The sequence below is a fragment of the Symphalangus syndactylus genome, chromosome 8 (assembly GCF_028878055.3).
Source record: "Symphalangus syndactylus isolate Jambi chromosome 8, NHGRI_mSymSyn1-v2.1_pri, whole genome shotgun sequence".
NCBI classification, from domain to species: domain Eukaryota; kingdom Metazoa; phylum Chordata; class Mammalia; order Primates; family Hylobatidae; genus Symphalangus; species Symphalangus syndactylus.
In genome coordinates this window covers 49,310,282-49,334,015 of record NC_072430.2, presented here as the reverse complement: position 1 = coordinate 49,334,015, position 23,734 = coordinate 49,310,282, and the positions used below count along the sequence as shown (strand labels likewise).

At 44.6% G+C, this 23,734-nt stretch overlaps 1 protein-coding gene and 1 pseudogene across 3 annotated transcripts in view; both read right to left on the bottom strand.

Moving 5' to 3' along the window:
* Nucleotides 1-6,089: 6,089 nt before the first annotated feature.
* LOC129489103 (uncharacterized) lies at nucleotides 6,090-6,197 on the bottom strand (annotated as a pseudogene).
* A 1,041-nt stretch (nucleotides 6,198-7,238) lies between these two features.
* The window catches only part of ZFYVE26 (zinc finger FYVE-type containing 26), a 70,518-nt gene continuing 54,022 nt past the window's right edge, over nucleotides 7,239-23,734 (bottom strand). For 2 of the 3 annotated variants that reach the window (XM_055289044.2, XM_063644404.1), the window contains exons 33-42: nucleotides 23,289-23,436; nucleotides 22,826-23,035; nucleotides 21,995-22,213; nucleotides 16,692-16,889; nucleotides 15,796-15,995; nucleotides 14,810-14,951; nucleotides 14,446-14,505; nucleotides 13,069-13,251; nucleotides 11,772-11,816; nucleotides 7,239-9,363 (exon numbers count right to left, since the gene is read on the bottom strand). In XM_055289044.2, coding sequence (XP_055145019.1) covers nucleotides 9,160-9,363; nucleotides 11,772-11,816; nucleotides 13,069-13,251; nucleotides 14,446-14,505; nucleotides 14,810-14,951; nucleotides 15,796-15,995; nucleotides 16,692-16,889; nucleotides 21,995-22,213; nucleotides 22,826-23,035; nucleotides 23,289-23,436 — 1,609 coding nt within the window. In that variant the 3' untranslated portion in view covers nucleotides 7,239-9,159. Of the gene's footprint in view, nucleotides 9,364-11,771; nucleotides 11,817-13,068; nucleotides 13,252-14,445; nucleotides 14,506-14,809; nucleotides 14,952-15,795; nucleotides 15,996-16,691; nucleotides 16,890-20,298; nucleotides 20,857-21,994; nucleotides 22,214-22,825; nucleotides 23,036-23,288; nucleotides 23,437-23,734 lie in introns of those variants that run through there. The other variant, XM_063644405.1, reaches the window with a different exon arrangement.

The window sequence follows — 23,734 nt, the reverse complement described above, 5'->3', positions numbered from 1 at the left end:
GTCCAAGGCAGATATCTTCCTGACCTACTTTTATCACCCTCAATTTCCTCATCTGCCAAGTGAATATTTGACAACTTTTTCATTACATTTTTCTCCACCCCCAAGTCCTGTCATCTTCCATTGATTTCTGAATATGACAGATATCCATGGAGAAAACTGACCTAATATCCTAGCACAGAGAATCCTAATAGTCCTGGCACACCCTCACAGGAGTTCACCCAAGTTTTAACCTATATGTACAATCTATTTTTTCTACATATGGATATATAATCTATATTAGTCAAAATGATCAGCTAAGAAAATCTCAGGAGATGAGGCACAACTTGCTCTGATAGGAGGAGATTAATTGCTGTAACAAACAATGTTAACTTTGGTGGTACAATATAATAAAAGTTTATTTCTCGTTCATGTCACATTCCAATGCAGGAATGGGGGTGGGAGGGTGGTTCTGCTCCCCATGGCCGAGAAAAAAATCAACGGTCCCATTATTTCCCAGGGCCTCAGTGTTCTCTATTGGATCCCCTGTATCTAGCTGCCAGATGATGCAAAAGAGTGCATCCAGCTATATCCAGCTATTCCATTTCTTGGCCAGGGATGTACAGTAATAAAAGCCCATAAAATTTGTTTTTCCTGTTTTCATCTTAACAAAATCACTATGTTGTTATAGTCATCTAATAATTTATGTTCCAATGACAGCAGTTACTTAAAGGATTAAACCAATATAATTGTATTGAAAGTATACACAATTTAATATATTCTCATAAAAATGGAAATCAAAGAAATGCAAAAATAAAAATTATTTTAAAAATGTTTTAGGTTATTTTTCTTTTAAAATATTTAAATCATTTATTATAATTAAAAGACAAATTATAATTTTGAGTATTAACATTTTAAATCCAAATTATTTAAATAATGTGGAATATTTTTATTTTTTGAAAATTAGTTAATTCTATGATTTTTGTAAAATAAAACAATTCACAATTCTGAAGTTCATTGTCCAATTAGTTGCTAATGTAAACAATGGATATCGTACTTCATGCATGTTTGCTTTACACCTACACGCCTACCAATTTAAAAGTGCCAGGCGCTGTGGCTCATGCCTGTAATCCCAGCACTTTGGGAGGCCAAGGCGGGTGGATCACGGGATCAGGAGTTCGAGACCAGCCTGGCCAAGATGGTGAAACCCCTATCTCGACTAAAAATAGAAAAATTAGCCAGGCGCAGTGGCAGGCATCTGTAATCCCAGCTACTCGGGAGGCTGAGGCAGGAGAATCATTTGAACCTAGCGGGGCAGAAGTTGCAGTGAGCCGAGATTGCACCACTGCACTCCAGCCTGGGTGACAGAGTAAGACTCCGTCTCAAAAAAAAAAAAAAAAAAAGTGATATGAATTGTTTAATATTGCAAATTTTTAAAGACTCCATAGACAAGTGTTGCAAACACACATTGGAATATGAAGGACAAGAATATAGACCCTTCGACTACTGAAAATTATACCCGTTTTAATGCAAGCATTTATTATAGTCATGCTGGGGAAGAATTTGACAAGTTAATGAATTTGTCTTTTCTCTTCCCCAGCTGCTTCCTTTATTCCAATCCTCCCTATGCTCAGAAGCAGAAGCACAATCTGCACACCTTCAAAGCCTTTGGATGCAGTTAAGAAGAGTTTTCCTGGCACCTAAACAGTGTTAATCATGAGAGTAAATGTTTAGGGTATCAGGTTGTGTTATGTCAGCACTGAGTTCCAGAGCCTCATGTATTTGTAAATACACTTATTATTTTCATGTGCATTCTGGTGAAATATAAGGCTTTTAAAGTGGCTGGCCAAGGGAAGGAGCCCTTCTTGCCTGAATCTAAGGGCAATACTATTCATATAGTTCATATTCATGTAGTCCTCACATGTCCACTGGGAGCCTAACCCTAGGAATTCTCAGAGAAGAGGGACCTTTGACGTGCCAGATAGAAATATGGTAGATGCCAGACCCTGACTAGCATCTACCACAGATGTTTAATGTCAATCTGACATAAAAGATCAAGTGTTTATTGAACATATGAGAATTTTGCCTTATAAAGTATCTGAGAAAGTATGATTAAACAGTAAATAACTCGTCTCAAATAACAACATGGTACTGAAGGAAGACCAAGTGAACGGTGTGATAACTGTGATACACATGGGTTTCCCAAAGCACTACTATTTGAAAACGTGACACATATTCACTCAGACTCAGTTCCCTGACCTTCTCCTAATCACTGACTCCTAATCACTGCCTTCTACTCTTCTTCAGTCCTCAATTCCCATGACAAAGACTACACCTGGACATCTTGCCATCACATGAACTTTCTGCTCTCCAGATAACTTTTAACATCCCACTCTAGGGCCGGGCGCGGTGGCTCAAGCCTGTAATCCCAGCACTTTGGGAGGCCGAGGCGGGCGGATCACGAGGTCAGGAGATCGAGACCATCCTGGCTAACACGGTGAAACCCTGTCTCTACTAAAAATACAAAAAATTAGCCGGGCGTGTTGGCGGGCGCCTGTAGTCCCAGCTCCTCGGGAGGCTGAGGCAGGAGAATGGCCTGAACCCGGGAGGCGGAGCTTGCAGTGAGCCGAGATCGCGCCACTGCACTCCAGCCTGGGTGACACAGCAAGACTCCGTCTCAAAAAAAAAAAAACAAAAAAAAAACCAAAAAAAAAAACATCCCACTCTAGCCACAACCTCCTACTTCTCCAACTTTCTTCCTTGCTGATTCACTTGCCCCATTATCATCCCTGTCTAGTGAACGACAAGCACCCACGGAGCGGTCCATCTCTCTGATTTCTATACACCAAGAGTATGGCTGGAGAAAATCACTCAGTCTCACAGATTGGAGCTTCCATGAATCACTGGTCACCAACATCAACTGAGGTTTCCATTATGCTAAGTGAAATAAACCAGACACAAAAGGACAAATACTGTATGATTCCACTTGCCTGAGGTACCTAGAGTAGTCAAATTCACAGACAAAAAGTATAGTAGAGGTTACCAGGGACTGTGAGGAGGGGTAAATGGGGAATTAGTGTTCAATGGGTGCCGAGTTTCAGTTGGAGGAAGAAAAAGTTCTGGAGATGGATGGTGGTGATGGTTGCACAACAATGCAAATGTACTTAAGGCCACTGAAGTGTACACTTAAAAGTGGTTAAAATGGTAAATTTTATGTCATGTATATTTTAGGACAATAAAAAATATCAAGTCTTTCAAGGATCCTAGGCTCTGTATCTGCTTAGATTCTCCATACCTCAATATTATAGAGAAGTCTTATGATTCTTCTAGAATTATTATTTGTTCACATGGAGTTGGTAGAAGGTGCAACTCTAGAATGAATGTTTGAGATGAAGAGGCTTCTGCAACAGTCATGGGAGGAGGTGATAATGATCTGAACTACAGTGATGAAGTAGAAGGGACAGGTTCTTCTGGCTGGGAAGGTAGGATGATAGGATTTGGCTTTGGACATAGCTTGGACATAGCTTGATGCATGGCAGGTACTTGAATGTTTTCAAATGAGGAGGTGGGGGAAAAAACAGTCAGCACAGAGTTCCTTCCTTTCTTTTTCTTTTTTTCTTTCTTTTTCTTTCTTTCTTTTTTTTTTTTTTTGTTTCAGGGTCTTACTCTGTCTCCCAGGCTGGAATGCAGTGGCGTAATCTTGGATCACGGCAGCCTCTAACTCCTGGGCTCAAGCGATCCTCCCACCTCAGCCTCCCGAGTAGCTGGTACTACAGGTGCCCACCACTATGCCTGGCTAATTTTCTTATTTTTTGTAGTGAGGGTCTCATTATGTTGGCCAGGCTGGTCTCGAATTTCTGGGCTCAAGTGATCCTTCCACCTCAGCCTTCCAAAGTGTTGGGTTACAGGCATGAGCCACTGTGCCTGGCCGGCACAGAGGTTTCTAACCAGGCAGCATGCACAATAATAATAATAACACTCCTTAATACTATAGATTAACAGCTGGGTGCGGTGGCTCACACCTGTAATCTCAGCATCTTGGGAGGCCAAGGTGGGCTGATTGCTTGAGCTCAGGAGTTTGAGAACAGCCTGAGCAACATGGCGAACAAACCCTATCTCCACAAAAAATACAAAAAGTAGCCCGGCCTTGTGATGTACACCTGTAGCCTCAGCTACTCAGGAGGCTGAGGTGGGAGGATGGCTTGAGCCCAGGAGGCAGAAGTTGCAGTGAGCTGTGATCACACCACTGTACTCCAGCCTGAGTGACAGAGCCAGACCCTGTCTCAGGAAAATAATAAAATAAAATAAAATAAAACAAAACTATATATTCACTAAAGAAGGAAGTTCAGGTTTGTGGGTAGAATTGAATGCATTCCATTTTGGACATGCTAATATTTTTAGGTGCACGTCAGCCTTGTGGTGAGTTCCAGGAGGTAGTCAAAAGGCAGATCTGGTGTGGGAAAGAGTTAAGAGGGGCAGTCAAGATGACTGCTGAAGCTAAGGGATTGTATGGGAGGGTATGAGTGTCAAGAGGGAATGGCTAGAACCTTGAGGAATTTGTCTTTAAGTGGGATGAAGAGAAAGCATAGGCAGAGAAGCGAATAATCTGTACAGGAGATGGCACTCGATGCGGGACTGAGGTAAGAGGTTTGACAATGGGAGACTAGAGGGTAGGGTAGAGGAGGTGCTGAAGGCAGGGCTCCAAGCAGAAATAACATGCAGAATTAGCGAGCAGGAAAGCATTCCACCAAAGAAGCCATTCAGTGACTAGATATTGAATGAATTTGTTGTGGAAGAACTGAAAATTTCAGGGATAGGTCAGTCAACATTATCACTGTGGAAGAAGAGATGAAGGCCAGGAAAAGGCCATTTCCTCTAGGGTTACTGTGACTATCGATATTTGGTTGCTTGGGTATTCAAAGGGTCTAATAGCCTTTGATCTACTTTGCTTAAGCTCCAGCCAAAGATATCTGGTAACCTTGGAGTGTCTCAGGTTTTTAAACATAGCAGTCATCTATCCTAGGTTTAGAGTGGGTGTTCCAACTTTCTCTGTTGTGACATATCTTTGTGCTACGTCCACTACCAGGTGGTTTTCAGGTCTACTTTAATCATTACTGTTGTTTGTTTTTAGAGCTTTTTTAATTTTTAGATTTATTTATTATTTAAGTTCTGAGATACATGTGCAGAACGTGCAGGTTTGTTACATAGGTATACATGTGCCATGGTGCTCTGCTGCACCTATCAACCCGTCAACTAGGTTTTAAGTCCTGCATGAATTAGGTATTTGTCCTAATGCTCTCCCTTCTCTTTCCCACCAACCCATGACAGGCCCCAGTGTGTGATGTTCCCCTCCCTGTCTCCATGTGTTATCATTGTTCAACTTCCACTTATGAGTGAGAACATGTGATGTTTCGTTTTCTGTTCCTGTGTTAGTTTGCTGAGAATGATGGCTTCCAGCTTCATCCATGTCCCTGCAAAGGACATGAACTCATTCTTTTTTATGGCTGCATGGTATTCCATGGTATATATGTGCTACATTTTCTTTATCCATTCTATCACTGATGGGCATTTGGGTTGGTTCCAAGTCTTTGCTATTATAAATAATGCTGCGATAAATATACGTGTGCATGTCTCTTTATAGTAGAATGATTCATAATCCTTTGGGTATATACCCAGTAATGAGATTGCTGGGTCAAATGGTATTTCTGGTTCTAGGTCCTTAAGGAATCGCCACACTGTCTTCCACAATGGTTGAACTAATTTACACTCCCACCAACAGTGTAAAACCCTTCCTATTTCTCCACAGCCTCGCCAGCATCTGTTGTTTCCTGGCTTTTTAATAATTGCCATTCTAATTGGCGTGAGATTGCATCTCATTGTGGTTTTGATTTGCATTTCTCTAATGACCAGTGATGATGCGCTTTTTTCATGTTTGTTGGCTGCATAAATGTCTTCTTTTGAGAAGTATCTGTTCATATCCTTTGCCCACTTTTTGATGGGATTGTTTTTCCCTTGTACATTTATTTAAGTTCCTTGTAGATTCCGGATATTAGACCTTTGTCAGATGGATAGATTAAAAAAAATTTCTCCCATTCTGTAGGTTGCCTGTTCACTCTGATAGTGTCTTTTGCTGTGCAGAAGCTCTTTAGTCGGTACTCTACATATTCAGAGAAACTTCTCCAGTAACGAATTATAGAAATGATCCCTGAAAGTATAGTCTTTTTTTTTTTTTTCTTCACATGAGAAATTGGATGAGATCATATTTCCGGGGAAAGGAGATAATGAGCAGTGATGCCACTGTCCATGGCTCAGGTATCATACTGCAAACATATGCCTGAAGTGGGTGGCAAGAAAACAGTTTAAGCTAAGTTTGAGTTCTGCTTTCCCCAAAGACTCTACACCTGGTTTCAAAGATTGACAATTTGGTTGATATTGAAAAGATATGTAGAGCTTTTAAAATGACAAACAGCTTTTTAAAGCGTTTTAGAGGGCTGGGGCACAGGGCCAGGGGAAGTGGCCCTGTAATTCTAGCACTTTGGGAGGATAAGGCAGGATTGCTTAAGCCCAGAAGTTCAAGACCAGCCTGGGCAACATAGTGAGATACTGTCTCCACAAAAAATAAAAAAAAATTATCCAGGTGGCTGCACTCCAGCCTGGGTGACAGAGCTAGACCCTGTCTCAAAAAAAAAAAAAAAAAAAAAAAATTCATTGAAGAAGAAACCTTTTACCCATCAGACTAGCAAAGATCCAGAAAATTTGGTATTCTGGACAAGATACTTCAATGCAGCATAACCTGTAGTAGCGAAAGATGGCAACAACATAAAATGTCCATCATTAGAAACTGGTTAAATAATTGTGGTATAGCTTCACAGTGGAACACTTTAGTCATTTGCTCTGGAGCTGTATGCTAGACACTGATAACAATGGTGGCCTCTGGGAGGGGACTGGGCTGGGTGGACAGGGTAGAAGGGACTTTTCACTTACCTTTTGCACCTTATATAAACGTATTACCTATCTCTACCCATCCCCCAACTGAAGCAAAAAAAAAAAAAAGTTTTCTGGTGGTAGAGGGTGCACTAATAGTGTTTAACATATAGGAAATGAGATAAATCCTAAGCAGAGTTATTAGTCATTACGGGGATTATTCAGACTAAGTCTGAATTGAAGGCCATCTGATCTTCCCCACCCACCTTTTCTTTCCACAAGGAAAAAGGATGTGAAGGGTAGGAGCAAGACAGCACAAAGAAGTTATGAGGCCAAGAAACATGTTGATAGACACTTTATTGTGGCTTGTTTGTAGTAAAACATTCAACCCCTCAACATGGATATCTGTTTTGGTGGTGTCTTTCTGTTGGAGACTACAGCGTGGTGTTCAAAGGGTTTTAGCTTTATCTCATATCAGTCTAGTCAGTGGTTGCCTATAATTTGATAGTTCAATGAGTTAGAGGAAAATTTCAGGAAAATCTGGTATTATCCCAAATTAAGGGCTGCAAGATTTGTGACCCATTAGTATAAAGTGCTTATGTTCAGTGCAAAAAAGGCAGACTCAGAAGGGCAAGCAGATGCCAGAGAAGGACATTTCCTGGGAGATGAATACGTTCTATGACTCAAGGAAGGAAAAGCCAAACTTTAGCCCTAATGGGTCTAGTAGTTTCATTACAGTCCTTCTCCTCTCTAACAGGACCAAAACTTCTCATCTGACAGATGTCCATGAGTTGTTTATTTTACTACTAAAAATCTTGGTTCAGAGGGAAATCCACAGGGTTTCTAAGCACCAGAGACACTGAGTTCAGCTTCCAGTTTCTGTTTGTCTCAGCATCATGGGTGGGACCAATAGGCTGAGCTCTGGCCAGTGAGAGGTTCAGAGCTGCAGAGCTTTCTTTAGGCCCCTCATTTGCAAATTGAAGTCACTGCGTATGACACACCTTTTCTCAAACATTGTCACATCTTGGGTGGGAAGACAAGCCAGTGCATATTAAAGAAGCCCTTCACCTAGTTTTCCACCAACCGGATGTGACCTATTCATTATCCCCTCATTCTGACTCTGTCCAGAGGCCCAATTCCAAAGCCAACCCTTGACTCCCTCTTCTAAGACAGAGAAAAGAAGCGCACTCCCTTCCCAATGACCCCACATGTCTGCATATCCATCCTGTGGTCCTGAAGAGACTGAAGGGAAGCAGGAGGGAAAAGCAAGCAGCTTCCTAACCAATTCAAGGAGCGCGAACAGGACTGCAGCTCAAATAGGTAAAATCGAGTCATTCAGTCCTAGGATCCTGGCCACTGTTTCTCTCCCCAGACTCTCAGAGAGGAAGTCCCATTCTCTCACCCACCAACTTTGCAGCAGGGACATTCACAAGAGGCAGCTCTGTGCTTGTGAGCACCCACCCCCCACCCCCAACCCCGCCTCCCCTGTATCCCTGTTTGGATGGTTAGCCTTTCTTTCCCTCTCGCCCACGTTAGCCTCACAGACCTGATCATTTATACACATACCCACAGCTTTCAGATGCCTGCACCTGAAAACCCTTCTATTCAGACTACCTTCCAAAGACTCCAGGACTTCTTGTGCTTGGGAGAAGAGACACCTGGAAAACAGGTTTATTCCACAGGTAGCACTTGCCCCAGAGCCATCTCTGAATTTTGGAATGGGAAGGAAGGAAAAGAGGCAATCCTTTTGGTGTTGCTCTAATTCTCTGTAAGAGCCCTCTAGGTAAGAGGAGCTACTAAAGCACGTCCACAGGGAGGAGACTGTACAAACAGGACAACCCGGGTCAAGAACCAAAACGCAGGGAAGGTTTTCAGAGCGGCAAGTCTAAAGTAAAGTGCCTCTTTTCAATGGAGAAGAGTTTCATTTGTTCAGAAATGCTTGGGCGTAAACATCAGTGCACAGGAACATGCACATGTGTGTGCACACACACACACTCACTCACTCACTCACTCTGAGGTAGAAAGAACTGGCCATCTCCAGACAAACACACATAGATTCCACAATTTTAGAGAAACATGGCACTTGCGTGAAAGGTCCTATCCTTGCCCAGGAGGGCAAGTAGGGTCCAATCCAGCTCTTTCCAACCTAGGGCAGAGCCAGAGAAGTCCCACTCCACAGGAGGAAAGAGGTGGAGGGCATCGCCATCACTGCTGTTGCCCAGCTCTCAGGCCACGTGTTCCTGGCCCCACTGCCCAAGGTCACTTCCTGGAGCCTGAGCCATGGGCACCCCGGGGGTGGCTTGTCAGAAGCCACTGGGCACAGATGTCTTGCACTACCGCATCCCCGCTGCTCTTGGCAGCCTGCTGTACCTGCTGGACGAGGGCTGTGGCCCGTGAGTGTTCTTGCTTCACAGCAATCAAGTAGGCAGAACGCAGTTTGCAACATATCAGGTAGGCCCGAACCTGGCAGTCAATTATAAAAGAGACAGCGGAAAGGCATCCATCACTGACAAATCAAGTATACAGAGCTGCAGCAGAAAGCTTGGGCAGACAGACATTACGTCTCACCTGCCACATTCATAACGGGATTTGTACATTTTATGGTATTAAAACAACTCTTTCAATATTCTGGACATATGCTATAACACTGTGTTATTTTATAGTGTAAAAAGTTTTTACAAATAAGCTAAGAATTTAAAAAAGAAGGCAGGCCAGCAGGCAGTCTAGTCTCTGTCCACTCCCTCTGACACTCTCCTCCTCACTCTCCCAGGCTCTCCAGCATCTTCTGGGGTTCAGGATCAGCATTGCTCTCGCCCAGAGTTGTGATTTTGTAGTTACTTGGGTGATTGTTTGATTGATGCCTGTCTCCTTGACCAGACTTTAAGCTTCATGAGGGCAAGAGTAGTGTCTGTTTTTTCTACTCCTGTAGTATTCCTGGCACCTAGCACGGGGCCTGGCATGTAGTAGGTGTTCAATGAATATGTATTACAGGAATGAATAAACCATCAGAACCCTCCTAGAATGGACACATAGATCCTCCTTTATTTTTCTGTTTTCAGCCTGCTGAATCTAAAGTTTTTTTTATAATTACAGGAAATCTGGGGAGGAAGACACACACACGATTGGAAAAAGTCAAATTAAGGTCTAACCCCACTTAGACCTGATTTGACTCTGCCTGTGTGGACCAAAGGCAGCTGTTGCAGGATGTGCGTATGTGTCTATGTCCCAGGATCACCATCTCATGAATCCCCAGCTTGGTGGAGAAAAAAGTCCCTTCCTTCCTGGCCCTGGTCTCCCCAGTACCCCCTGGTTAAACAGTGCTCTAGGCTGGTGAGCAGAGAGGCCTTCATAAGCTGCCACAGAGCTTCTGCCAGCAGCTGCCTTTCTGCTGCAATAATCCCTGTTGGTTAGTGGAGGGGACTCGCCTTGCTTCCTGTATCAATGCTCCATCTGTTATTTATTTTGGTCACTAAAGTCTTTCTTTCCTCTCTAAGCTGAATTATAGATAATCTCCTACAGCTAGATGATGTCTGGCATGTTCTGAGGTCACTAAAGTGATCTAGTCCTGTGCTGCTTGGGTATCCACTTGCTGCCCTAGGATGTTAGTTCTCCCCAGGCCTTCAGCTCCCCTTAGCATCTACGTACGCTAAGCTAAATACATATCACAAGTTGGCAGGCAAATTCCTATCAAAAGAAGGGCATTTTGCCAGAGAGTCTGGAATGGAGTTGAATGAAGCTGTTTTTTGGCAAGCCCCCATGGCCTAAGATCATTTAACTGCGTTAGACAGCTGCTGAGAGAAAAATACCTGCAAAAGTAATAAGGACTGTCTCTATCTTAGTGCATGTCTTTCCCAGAAATAGTCTCTGTCCTGCTGAGTGGGAGGCTCAGTGAAGGCTTGAGAAGGAACTGCAGTCTGGGAATCAGAGGACCTGGGCGTCTGTCCTGGCTGTTAGGTTCTCAATCTGACTCTAGAAAAGTAATTCTCTACATTTCAGGATGTCAGAATTTCATCCTTTCCAAGGAGCTCATCATGATGTTACAGAAATAAATGAAGAAATGTTTAGAACTTGTTCTCCTTAACCCTGGAGACTGAAAAATGCCCATTAAGTTCAGTCCTGGGATTAGCAATATTGCCATGGGGAGCGTGTAAGACGCTCTTTGCCTGACGTCAGTTTTCATCACAGGGGACTCAGCTGTCAGACAATTTTTCTGCCACTGGCTTTCTCATGCCTCTCCTGGCCTAGGGCCCTTCCTGCAGATGGCAAAAGGATCAATCCAATGGTCAGCCACAAATGGGGGCATCTGGGAAGATTTTTATTCTGACTGGCACTCCTCCCAAAGGCAACGGGAAGCAAAGGTTCACCAATTTCCCAAACAGGGACGAGTTCTTTGGCCCCTGAGGAGAGGTTCATTCTGGAGACCGAGACATTGGTGGACATTGCTGGTCAAAGTGTGGGGTGGGGTTTTTTCTTACTGTACCTTTTTCCCTCTAGGATAAAGAGATACCTGCTTACTCTGGGAACCTCAATCCATCAGTCCACCCAAAGATGGAGGTGAGGTGAGGGATTTCCTAGGGCTCTCTGAGAGAAGACATTAGTATAAAATGGAGACTCAAGAGCAGCCTAGGACATGTTTGTCTTGGGGATAAAGACTTGGGAAGGCAAAGACTCATGCAGTCCATGTTCACCTGCTCCTCATCTATTCCCTCCTTTCTATACCCCTATCCAAGCCTCAGCTCCACCTCTGATAATAAAGAAGCTGAGATACGGGTTGTATGGAGCTACTGTGGGAAGCAAGGGATAAAGGGGACAAGGCAAGCCTGAGACACTATTCATTGGCATCACCAGGGTTTGGAGACAATTCCGCTCACCTTATTGTCATCACTGTGTATTGCCTGGATCAGGCCCTCCAGCTCCTGTGCAGAACAGAAAAAGCACTGTGAGAGGGAGAAGAGTCCCGCAGTCTGGGGGCCAGGGCCCAACCCAGCCTCAGCCCAGCCATTCTGACTTCAGAACGAAAACGTCTGCCTGACTCTTTTTTTCTCAAAGACATGGGGTCTCACTATGTTGCCCAGGCTGCAATGCAGTGGCTTTTCACAGGCATGATCCCACTATTGATAGCACAGGAATTTTAACCTGCTTCATTTCCAATCTGGGCCAGTTCACTCCTCCTTAGGCAATCTGGTGGTCCCCTGCTCCTGGGAGGTCACCAAATTGATCATGAACTTAGTGCAGGCACTAAATTCTAACACTAAGTATGTATCGGCATAATACACTATAGTCCAGAACTCCTGGGCTCAAGTGATCCTCCCGCCTCAGCCTCTAGAACAGCTGGGATTACAGACATGTGCCACCACACCCGGTTGACTCTTCTTTTTAAACTCAACTCCTGCTTTAAGAACAAGAAAGAAGGCCGGGCGCGGTGGCTCACGCCTGTAATCCCAGCACTTTGGGAGGCCGAGGTGGGCAGATCAGGTCAGGAGATGGAGACCATCCTGGCTAACATGGTGAAACCCCATCTCTATTAAAAATACAAAAAATTAGCCGGGCGTGGTGGCAGGCACCTGTAGTCCCAGCTACTCGAGAGGCTGAGGCAGGAGAATGGCGTGAACCCAGGAGGTAGAGCTTGCAGTGAGCCGAGATACTCCAGCCTGGGCAGCAGAGCAAGACTCTGTCTCAAAAAAAAAAAAAAAAAAAAAGAACAAGAAAGAAAGTTAACCATAACACTAAGCTTCAGAATTTAGGGAGAAGGAACAGTTCCCAAGAGGCCTGTCCTTGCCCTTCACAAATGGATGTGGCTCTGTTCACTCCAAAAAGCCACCATGGGAGGACAATTCCACAGGTAACAGGTTTCAAAGTTCATCTGCTGGCCCACCCTGACCTCCTCTAGAATTGCAGGAAGAAGCTCAACTCCACAGACACATCCAGGTGCAAACAAATTTACACAATGGGATGTTGAGGGCCACCTTCTGGGTATAGACATCATCGCCACAAATTTTCTTTACAGGGAAGGGTCAATTATGGCGAGGCCATTATTGCAGAGGGGTTCAGAATGATAAAAGGATCTTGTAGAGTTTCAGGCACATTATGGGAAACAGAACAATAAAGATGGGGATGTGAAGACACTGAAATTGATGGAGGAGCCAAGAGGTAAGGGAGGGAGTGTACCTGGGGTGGAATTCTCTTGAACGCTTCCAGGCAGTTGAGGAGGATGGTGTCCCCGTCACTTTTGGCTGCCACGCCTGACTCACTGACACATTTGAGCAGTTGCTGGATTTCACTGTACTTCTCCTTCTCCACCAACTGGCGGGCAGCTCTGCAGTAGGTCATGGCAGCATCCAGCTGGAAGTCCTAGAACAGAACACGAGATGATGGGCTTAGGAGCAGGCAACATTAACAGTGGGGAGGGAGGCAGCATTTAAAAGCTCTCGCTATGCTTGGTGTAGATAAGCCATATTGATTGTGGTCACAGTAGAAAACATAAATATACCAAACAAAAAGCAAGAGTCAATTCCTCTTTGGAGTTAGGTAGACCTTTAGGAAGCATCCACAAAAACTGCAGCTGTAGTATCTAAAATGGTACATTTCACTTGCTGGGGTGGCACTCGCTGAAAATATTCTTATCAAAATCCTAAGACTAGTTCATTTTCTAATAAGTCTGCTTTTTCTTGAGAAATGGGCATTGGGGGCTGGTATTTGCTGCCCTGGACACCTGGTGCTCTGTTAAGAGGCAGGTGACTTAGTGTTCAGAAACAGACCCATTCACTGAAAGACTCATTTGCTGAAAACTGCCAGATGAACACCTTAAACCTGGTCTAAGAGAACCCTTATGCCACAGGGCCTGGGTGGAGCTGCCCCTCTGCCTGCCTACCGGGGTATCTGTGTGTGGTGAGCTCTGTCCAACACCAAAAATAGATGGGAAGAAAAACACCTGACTAATCACGTATGAAGCCGTTGATCACTGACACACGCACAATGCATAAATACCCTGCCTGCCCTAAGCTGCCTGCTCTCAGCTCCTGGGGTATCTGCATGGAGCTGTGTGGTGGTGGGCAGGTCTGTAGAGACTCTGCCCCTGATGGTCTCAGTGCCCTGCTCCAGCCCCTGCTCCAGTGCCACAGCCCCACCTGTGTCCTTTTATCACAAGCAATAGGAAACATATTCCTCCAGCCAGCTCCTGTACAGACTAAGGATGGGGAACAGCCCTTCTGGCCAGTGGAAAGCCCCTGGCCATCCCTCCAGCCATGCTCCCTGTGAGAACCAGCAGTGTTTCTCAGGGAAACAGCTGTGGGGAACTGAGACCTGGCTCCTGGTATTTATTTGGTAGCTTTTGATGAATTTGTCATGGGTTACTTGGCTTCCGGCAAAGTGGCCTAGAGTCTTGAATTTGACCCAGTTCTATAACAGTCATCTCCTTGATTTCATCCCTAATGTGCATGTAAATCTACTTTTCTTGGGATAAGAATTTCCTAAAGAATAATCTCTCCCAGAACTGTGGTCAGGTGCTGATTGTCCTCAGTATGATTTGAATGATCCAAGTCATACCTGCAGAACACGGAAAGCAATTCCAAAACCATCTTCTACATTTTTCCCTCCCAGCATGACCTGAAAAGGAAAGGGAATCATGCTTAAAAACATGGCAATTACTAGAGAATCCTCTTGACCAAAAATGAAGGCCTCTATTTATTCAATTATTCAACAAATATTTGTTGAGACCCTGCTAAGTGCCAGGCACTAGGGATACAAGAATGATCAAAATGGATCTGATCACCAGTCTTCGGTGGCTCATATTCTAGTGGGGAGGCAGCCATCAAACAAACAACTGAAATAATCACTAGACAACTGCAATTATGATAAGTGTTCTAAAAGATGATAATAGTCTGCCAGAGGTCTGAAACGCTGCATGTACCTTGCAGGCGACATCCATTTTCATGTGGTTATTTCCAAACAGGGTTGGCAGAGGCAAAGTGGTGATTTGAGAGGTCCCAGCACTTTCGCACCGATGCAAGAACCTGGTCACTTCCATCTGCAGCTGAAGTGTGTTCATGTGCCTGTGGTGACAGAATATGCACAGTCCAGCCTCATGAGCGGCCCCAGGAGTGAGGTGACTGAGGCCAGGAGACTGAGAAGTCGAATAATATGGCAATGAAAAAGGGAAAACAAGTGATGCAGTGGGAAAAGAGACCTCAAATACCTTATGAGCAGTTATGACAAGACCAAAAAAATGGTGATGTCGTGTCCTGCACAGACTCACAATATTATGGTGCACTGTGGAACCACATAGGATCCAGTCACTGAATCGATAAGCATTTATTGAGCACCTATGTGCCAGGTACAATAACAGAGGTCAAGAGAGATGAGCCCTGCCCTCAGAGTTTATAGGCTAGAAGAGAAATGAATAGTAAACAAACACATAAAATAGTTAGCAATTAAGCCTCTGGAGGCAATAAATGGTAGTGGTAGAGCATTTACTCCAGATGTTGTGTTCTATGTAGAGGGACTGGCAAGTATAAAAGCTGAGAGGAATTAAGGACTTGGTGTGTTGAGGAGCCCTGAGGAGGCCAGGGATCGAGGCTTAGCAAGAAGAGAGTAGCAGGAGATAAAGATGGTGACATCAGCAGGGGCCAGAACATGCAGGAGCCTTTTTGCCTACTGTAAGGAGTATGGAGTGTAGTCTGATTGTAGCCTGTGATGCTAATCCTCCCTCCACTCCCACTCCCCCTACCAGCTCCTCTGTAGGCTTTCCAGGCTTGTACTAGACACCGTCATCCAGGGATGATTCCCTTTAGATTTTTTTTCACGATTTGGGGAATGGACAAGAGTAGATTCATTACCAACAGACAATTGCTCCCACCCTTTCTGCCCACACCAATGGTCCCCTGAACCTCCAGCTACCTTGACACATCAGCTGCAGTCATCTTCTTTCTGAAGAATGTGGTTTTCTTCCTTCCAGAGCTGCGGGATGTTTCTTGGAGGTAGATCTTCAAGTGGTCCTTGGCCTTAAGTAGCCATGAGAGTTTCTCTCCCAGTTCTGTATATGACTTTGCTTTGTGACTGAAGAACCGAATACAGGTCATGGCAGCTCGAACTTGGTCCTAGAAGAGGAAAATAAATGTTCAGGTCTAAGTAGATCAGGGGTTTGGAGGGTGGGGTGTGATGAGAATTCTCATCTGATTTCTGCCTATGAGACCTCGTTTCCAGCACCCACTCCCACCACAAGCTGAACTGCTATTTTGAGCCTGTCACCCCAAGGTCCAAGAGATCCTGAAGTGCACTGACTGGTGGAGCTCTTGGGTAGGACATTATTCCATCACCGAAGAGATACTAAAAGAAGATATTTCCGATTCTCCACTCAAATTGGCTTTACTTGTACTTTGGCATTAAATAATTCAATTTAGTAGTGACAATCCTCAGGCAGATTGGGAGGAACGTGTTCCTTCTCCCTTCACATATTTTCTCTAAAAACACTAACTTTTCCATCATTCCTTATGAATTCTACATTCATGCCTCATGCTTATCTTGAAACTACCATTCATTTCTTTTTTTAACCTGTCCATTTCTTGCTTTCTGAAGAATGCCATTATTGACAGGATTAAAGTCTGCCCCCAAACTTAGGATGGAAATCCTAGTATTATTTAACAATGCTGGAGAGCAACATGGATTTGTTCTAGGGTCAGCCAAATAGCAAGGCCAGGGACCAATGACAGTCTCATTCCCTCATCGTGCACTGCCTTTCCTGCAGGGTGGGGCACCAGCAACAGAGGTAGAAGGCAGGAAGGGGCTGCCATTACCTTCATAAACTGCTGCAGCTCATACAGAATGTGGTAGTAGTTCTTCTTCTGTAAATGTTGGCAGGCAGCAATCAAGTACTTTCCCCAGCTCTCCAAGGTTGGATCAATGGATTCTAGCAAGTTCTCCAAAGTGTGTAGCTTCCCACTTTTATAGCTTGGCTGGAAAATGCCTTCTATAAAAACTTCTGGAGGACTCTCCTGGAGCAGGGCAGGGTGAGAAGTCAGAAGTCTTGAGCCTGGTTCTGGCACTGTCTGGGATCCACTCTGAATTTCCTTCTATTGATGGACCTTCAGCATCCTCCCAATGCAGTGCTTCTTAATCTTTTATGTGTCACAGATACCTTTGAGAATTTCACTCTAGCGACTGCTTCACATCTCTCCTTCCTTTTACAGAGAAGCCCCTAGACAGGGTTATCTACCCTTACTGTCTCCAATTCCCTCCTGTGATTTTTCTCTTGAACCCACCATAACTCCCATTGAAACTGCCCCTTAGGTCACCAGTGACCACTAAACTCTAAATCTAACAGTTAATTCTTGATCCTCATTTTCTATCTGATCAATCAGCAGCTTTTGACAGAGATGGCTTCTTCCTCCTTGAAAAGCTTTTTTAAAATAATTGAGAAAAAACTCTCCTCAGTTGGCCTCCAGCACAGTATCCTCTCCAGATTTTCTGTCTATGTCTCTGGCTGCTGCTTCTCAATTTTCTTAGCTGATCCCTCCCAATCTCCCCAGGGCTTAGGAGGAACCTACACTCTTTTCTATTTATACTCACTCTCTTGGTGATTTCATCCAGGCTCATTGTTTAATATACTGTTGATTTGCTGATGATGCCTAAATCCCCATCTCCAGATTGTTCATTCCTCCTGAACTCCAGAACGGTACATCCAACTTATATCCAATTGTCTACTCAACATGTCCACTTGGAGATCTAACTGAATTTATCTACAACTACATTCTTGCTTGTTTCTTGAAACCTGCTCTTTCCACAGTCTTCCCTTTCTCAGTCTGTGTCTCCATTCTTTTAGTTGTTCAGGTCAAAAACTTTAGTCATCTTTTCCCTCACACTCCTTCATCAAATCCATCAGCAAATCCTATTGGCTCCACCATCACCATTACAGCACACAAAATCTGGCCACTTCCCACCATCCCCTGGACCACACTGGATCCCGCCATCATCGTTTGTCTGGATTATTGCAACAGACTCCTCCCTGGTCTATCAGCTTCCATTCTTACCTCTTGTCAGTCTAATGCCCACAAATGAGCCCCAGTGACTGTTGAAACTGAAGCCAGATCACATTACTCCTCTGCTCACAGTCTCCCAGGGGTTTCCCTTCTCATCCCTCACAATGTCCACAAGGTCCTGCGTGATTTGGCCTGTGACCTTTCTGACCTTATCTGATAGTACCCTGTCCCAGCAGACTCTGCTCTAGCCACCCTGGCCTTTGCCCTCATCACACCCTCTGCCTTCCCCATAGATCTGCATGATTCGCTCCTCGTGTTCTTTGGCGCTTTACTCAGATGTCACCTTCCCTGGGCACCCAGTCTAAAATTACATAAGCCACCCCTTCCTCCTCCCTGTTTTATTTTTCTTCTTATTCATCATCTACAATATCTATTTTATTTCTCATGTTTACTGTCTCTCTTCCTATTACGGGGGCAGATATTTTTGTCTTTCTTTCTTTCTTTCTTTTTTTAAGACAGAATCTTACTCTGTAACCCAGGCTGGAGTGCAGTGGCGCAATCTCAGCTCACTGCAACCTCCGCCTCCTGGGTTCAAGCGATTCTCCTGCCTCAGCCTCCCGAGTAGCTGGGAATACAGGTTCATGCCACCATGCGCAGCTAGTTTTTATATTTTTAGTAGAGACAGGGTTTCATCGTGTTGGCCAGGCTGGTCTCAAACTCCTGACCTCAAGTGATCCACCCGCCTTAGCCTCCCAGAGTGTTGGGATTACAGACATGAGCCACCATGCCCAGACTTTTGTCTGTTTTTTTTTTTACTACTGTATCCTTAGTGCCCAGAATAGTCCTTGGCTATTTAATAATCATCTGGCATTTAGACTTGAGGTTAGGAGGAATTAACGGAGAGTCAAGGATGACTATAAAGTCACAGTGGTATACCATGCTAGCATAGTGGCACTGGGCACAAGCTGTTTGGAAGCAGAATGGATCTGGGCTTTCAGAACATTCATAGTGGGTGAGGGTTAGGGGCTTCTTTCCTGATTCAAGTTGTTCCTAACAGAGAAAACCAGACCTAATCTAAAAGTTGTAGGCCACATTTTAAGAAGCAGGGGCATTAGCTCTCTAGGAGAGATAGAACACCTCAGAAGGGCAGCAGCTCAAGAACTTCCAAGCCATCCATTCATCTATCCACTCACTCATTCATAATTGGTACTAGGTCAGGTGCCTGAATATACAGATAAGTAAAATATAGGCCTTCTTGGTCCAGATGGAAAGACTCAATTGTAAACAAACAGTTGCAATCCAGTAGGATAAATGCAGTACCAGGGGCAATGGTGGCTAATGCTGCTTGAGTGTTCTGTGAATGCTTAACAGAGAGGGCCTGAAAGGATACTAAAAGGATAAACAGAATTTTATTTATTTATTTATTTTGAGACAGAGTCTTACTCTGTCGCCCAGGCTGGAGTGCAGTGGCGCAATCTTGGCTCACTGCAACCTCTGCCACCCAGGTTTAAGCAATTCTCCTGCCTCAGCCTCCCGAGTAGCTGGGATTACAGGCACCTGTCACTGCACCCAGCTAATTTTTGTAGTTTCTAGTAAAGACAGGGTTTCACCATCTTGGTCAGGCTGGTCTTAAACTCCTGACACAGTGATCCACCCACCTCGGCCTCCCAACGTGCTGGGATTACAGGTGTGAGCCATTGCTCCCGACAAATATGAATTTTTTAAGAAAACAGGCTGAGCACGGTGGCTTACGCCTCTAATCCCAGCACTTTGGGAGGCCGAGGCGGGTAGATCACAAAGTCAGGAGATCGAGACCATCCTGGCTAACACGGTGAAACCCCATCTCTACTAAACAAAATAGAAAAAATTAGCCAGGTATGGTGGTGGGCGCTTGTAGTCCCAGCTACTTGGGAGGCTGAGGCAGGAGAAGGGCGTGAACCCAGGAGGCGGAGCTTGCAGTGAGCCAAGATTGTGCCACCGCACTCCAGCCTGGGCGACAGAGCCAGACTCTATCTCAAAAAAAAAAAAAGGAAAACATGGAGAGGCAGGGAACTCTAGGTAGAGGAAATAGCATATAAAGACTTGTGGAAATAAGACAGTGCATGGTGGCCAGGCGCGGTGGCTCAAGCCTATAATCCCAGCACTTTGGATGCCCAGGCAGGTGGATCACAAGGTCAAGAGATCGAGACCATCCTGGCCAACATGGTGAAACCCCGTCTCTACTAAAAATACAAAAATTAGCCGGGCGTGGTGGCATGCACCTGTAATCCCAGCTACTCAGGAGTCTGAGGCAGGAGAATCGTTTGAACATGGGAAGTGGAGGTTGTAGTGAGCTAAGATCTCGTCACCGCACTCTAGCCTGGCAACAGAGCAAGACTCCGGCTCAAAAAAAAAAAAAAAAAAAAAAAAGACAGTGCATGGTAAATCAGGAAAATTTAAGTAATTTAATGAGTCTGGAATGTAAGATACAGATAGGATTTGTGGTGAAAATAAATTAGAGAAGTAAGGAGGCCTGATCCTGGTGAGTTATGTAGCATGCTAAGGAATCTGGAGATCCTCTGAAGGCCTTTTAGGGAGGGGAATAACATGAGTCTATTTATGTTTTAGAAAGCTCAGTCTTTGGGCAGCGTGGGCAAAGCGACAAAATACACAGGGAAAAGGCTAGGAACAGAACGTCTTCCATGCTCCAGGCATTCAGGTGTAATTTTCACAATGTCTTTTCTCCTCTCCCTACCTGCTTGAGAATAAATGTAAGATATTTCAGTTCAAGGGTAACTATGATTACAGGAGGAAAAAAGAAGGCTTATTTCCTAGCTCTGACAAATATAAAGCAAGGGCATTGCTGTCGTCAGCTTATACCAAGCTAATGAAGTAAGCAGCTTAGCTCTCTGGATTACAGCTGTCAGAGGGAACGGAACTAGGTGATTTCCATTCTCAATCTGTGCCTGGGAAAAGCATCTTTACTGCTAAACTCGTCTGGAAACTGAGGAAAAGGAAAAAAGTTAGCAACTCAACTCCATATAACATGACTTCTACATTATTCTTAAGACCTGGTTACTAGCTAAGAATAGTCAGTAGCTAACCACTGGTAAAAACACCCCCCTTCACTGTCCTGTAGGGGTATAGTCATAATAACTTTGTGAACTGCTGATTTCACTTGGATCGGTCTTAGAAAATATGTCTATCTGTACATTTGCATTGGCTGCTGTTTTGAATTAGGGTGGCAGAGCGAAATTAAAGTCTGCCTTGAGCTCCTTAAATTTCCTATAAAATTTGGTACATCTCAGCCAATTTCTCCAAAAGTTATTATGGAACACTCAGATAAAAAAAAGGAATGTAGCTGGGTGCAGTGCATGTGCCTGTAGTCCCAGCTACTCAGTAGGATGAGGTTGGAGGATTTCTTGAGCCTAGGAGGTCAAGGGTGCAGTGAGCTGTGATCATGCTACTGCATTCTAGCCTGGGCAACATAGTGAGTCCCCATCTCGAAAAAACAAAAACAAAAAAATGGGTCATGGTAAAATGAAGTCCTGATTGCTTATCAAGGGCTCCAAAGATATAATGTTCTTCAGTGGTGCCTTTGATTCCAGTGGGAGGAGGGCAGAGGATGGGAGAAGAAAAAAAGGAGAGCATATTCTCCTTTCATCATCTATTTGGGGTTCAACTATAGGATTGGCACCATGGGTGCTTCCTGGCCCTTGTAGTAACAACTCTGAATGGACCAGCAGCTGGGTCAGAAGCTGGACACCATCCCAGGCCAGGTAGGGAGGCGCGTGGAAGCAGACTCTAAGCAATATGCCCAAGGTCACCCAAGACTCACACTGAGCATCTCATTCCAGAGACCATGCTCTTAACCACTATCCGATTCTGCTGCATGTTTTGGGAGAAGGAATGAAACGTGCCTTTGCTGGTGAGGGCAGTGATTTCGGTTCTAGGCTAAGACTTTTCACACTCACTGAATAACAGTTGTGCAGAGTCCTCTGTTTTGACCTGACTGCTAGAGATGGCCCCATAGCTCAACACAGCGTTAAGTGTCAGGGGGTTATTGTCCCCCTTAAGGCTGAGTGGCCCAAGCCAGAGGAGTAAGGCAGGCACTGCCTTTTTGAGCTGTGTCCATGTCCCACCTTGTTGAGAAGGTGCAGAAGAGCTTCCCGCAGGCAGCTGTGCCTCACATAGAAGCTGATGATGGCCAGGTTGGTGCTATAGTTGTGCAGGTAGAAGAGGCATTCCTGGTAGTAGGTGTTGTTCATGATTTTCCCTTCAGGAATCACTGCCAGAGAAAGGCTCTGCGTCCGAAGGGTAGCTTCCAGTTCCCTCAGGGTGGCAAAGTAATCATCATCTTGCTGACAGCACAGGAGAGCGAGAGAGAAAAATGAAACTCAAAAAGTTCTCAGCAGGCACTGAAAATATTGCTTGCAAAGAATATTTAACAATGTGCACACCAACGTGGCACATGTATACATATGTAACAAACCTGCACGTTGTACACATGTACCCTAGAACTTAAAGTATAATAAAAAATTAAAAAATAAATAAAGAAAGAATATTTAACAACGTGGAAAAATGTTCACAATGCAGTGTCACAGGTAGAACAGGCAGGATACACAATTCTACATACTATGATATGGTACAACCCCAGTTTCATTAAATAACATAACTGAAAATTCACCAGAATCTTAACACTAATCAGTCTGTGTATGGGATTATATGTCATATGTCATTTCTATCTTTTTAAAAATTGTTTCCTTTTTTTAAAAAAAATTGCATCTCTTAGTTATCTAACCATATATGGTTACTTATCTAACTATATGAGATGGAAAAAAAAAATTTTAACCTGGTCGATGCTGAGCCAGGACTGACACTGTTAGCTGAATTTCCACTGATTCTTTTCCCAGGTCATTGCTATTCCTGGGCCTCTCTCCCTGAGCCAGGCACTCTTCCTGCTTGGCTCTTACCAAGGATACAATGGGCCTCACTGTGGACTCTAGGTACTCGACCACATCCTGCACCAGCCTTGAGCCATGATTCAGCTGATTGAGGTCAAATGGGGGCTTCAGACAGCGACTGAACTTCTCCCGTGCAGCAGTGAGGTTCCCAGCTTTGAGGCAGGCCATGCCCCAAGCATGCCACGCCCCAGTGGTATCAAGTCCAGTCTTTGTGGAGACCTGGGAGAAACATTGCCCCTTTTAGTGAGTGGTAGCTACATCTGGGCCTAAATGTCCCAAGGACCTATTCTATTCCCAAGTTGCCAACCACCTCATCCCCACTGTCTGCCATTACTTCTCTGCTGGCAAACTAGTCATGCCCCCAATTCTACCCCATGGGCAGGACAACTGAGAGACAGCAATACCTGTCTGCAAAGCTAAGCAAAAGCAACTTGCTACAGTGGGGTGGAAGTAAGCTTTGTCTTTGTCTCACCTCAACCCCCAGTTGGTAGTACTCGGCTTCCAAAAGCTGGTTCCTTAGCCTGGTTACTGCAGCTGGCTGCAAGATCTGATCCAAAGATGGCACGTGGCGATAGGCAGCAGCAACTAAAATATTCAGCACGTCTACCTTGCTGATGTAGCTACAAGGAGGAAAAGGGCAAGGCCATGAGGCTCCCTAGAGTCTTACTAGTAGCCGCTTAAAGTTTTCCTATTCCATTTTCTTTTTTTTGTTTGTTTGGAAACAGAGTCTCGCTCTGTCACCCAGGCTGGAGTGCAGTGGTCCGATCTTGGCTCACTGCAACCACCGCCTCCCGGGTTCAAACGATTCTTCTGTCTCAGCCTCTCCAGTATCTGGGATTACAGGCGCCTGGCACCTTGCCCAGCTAGTTTTTGTATTTTTTTAATAGAGACAGGGTTTCACCATGTTGGCCAGGCTGG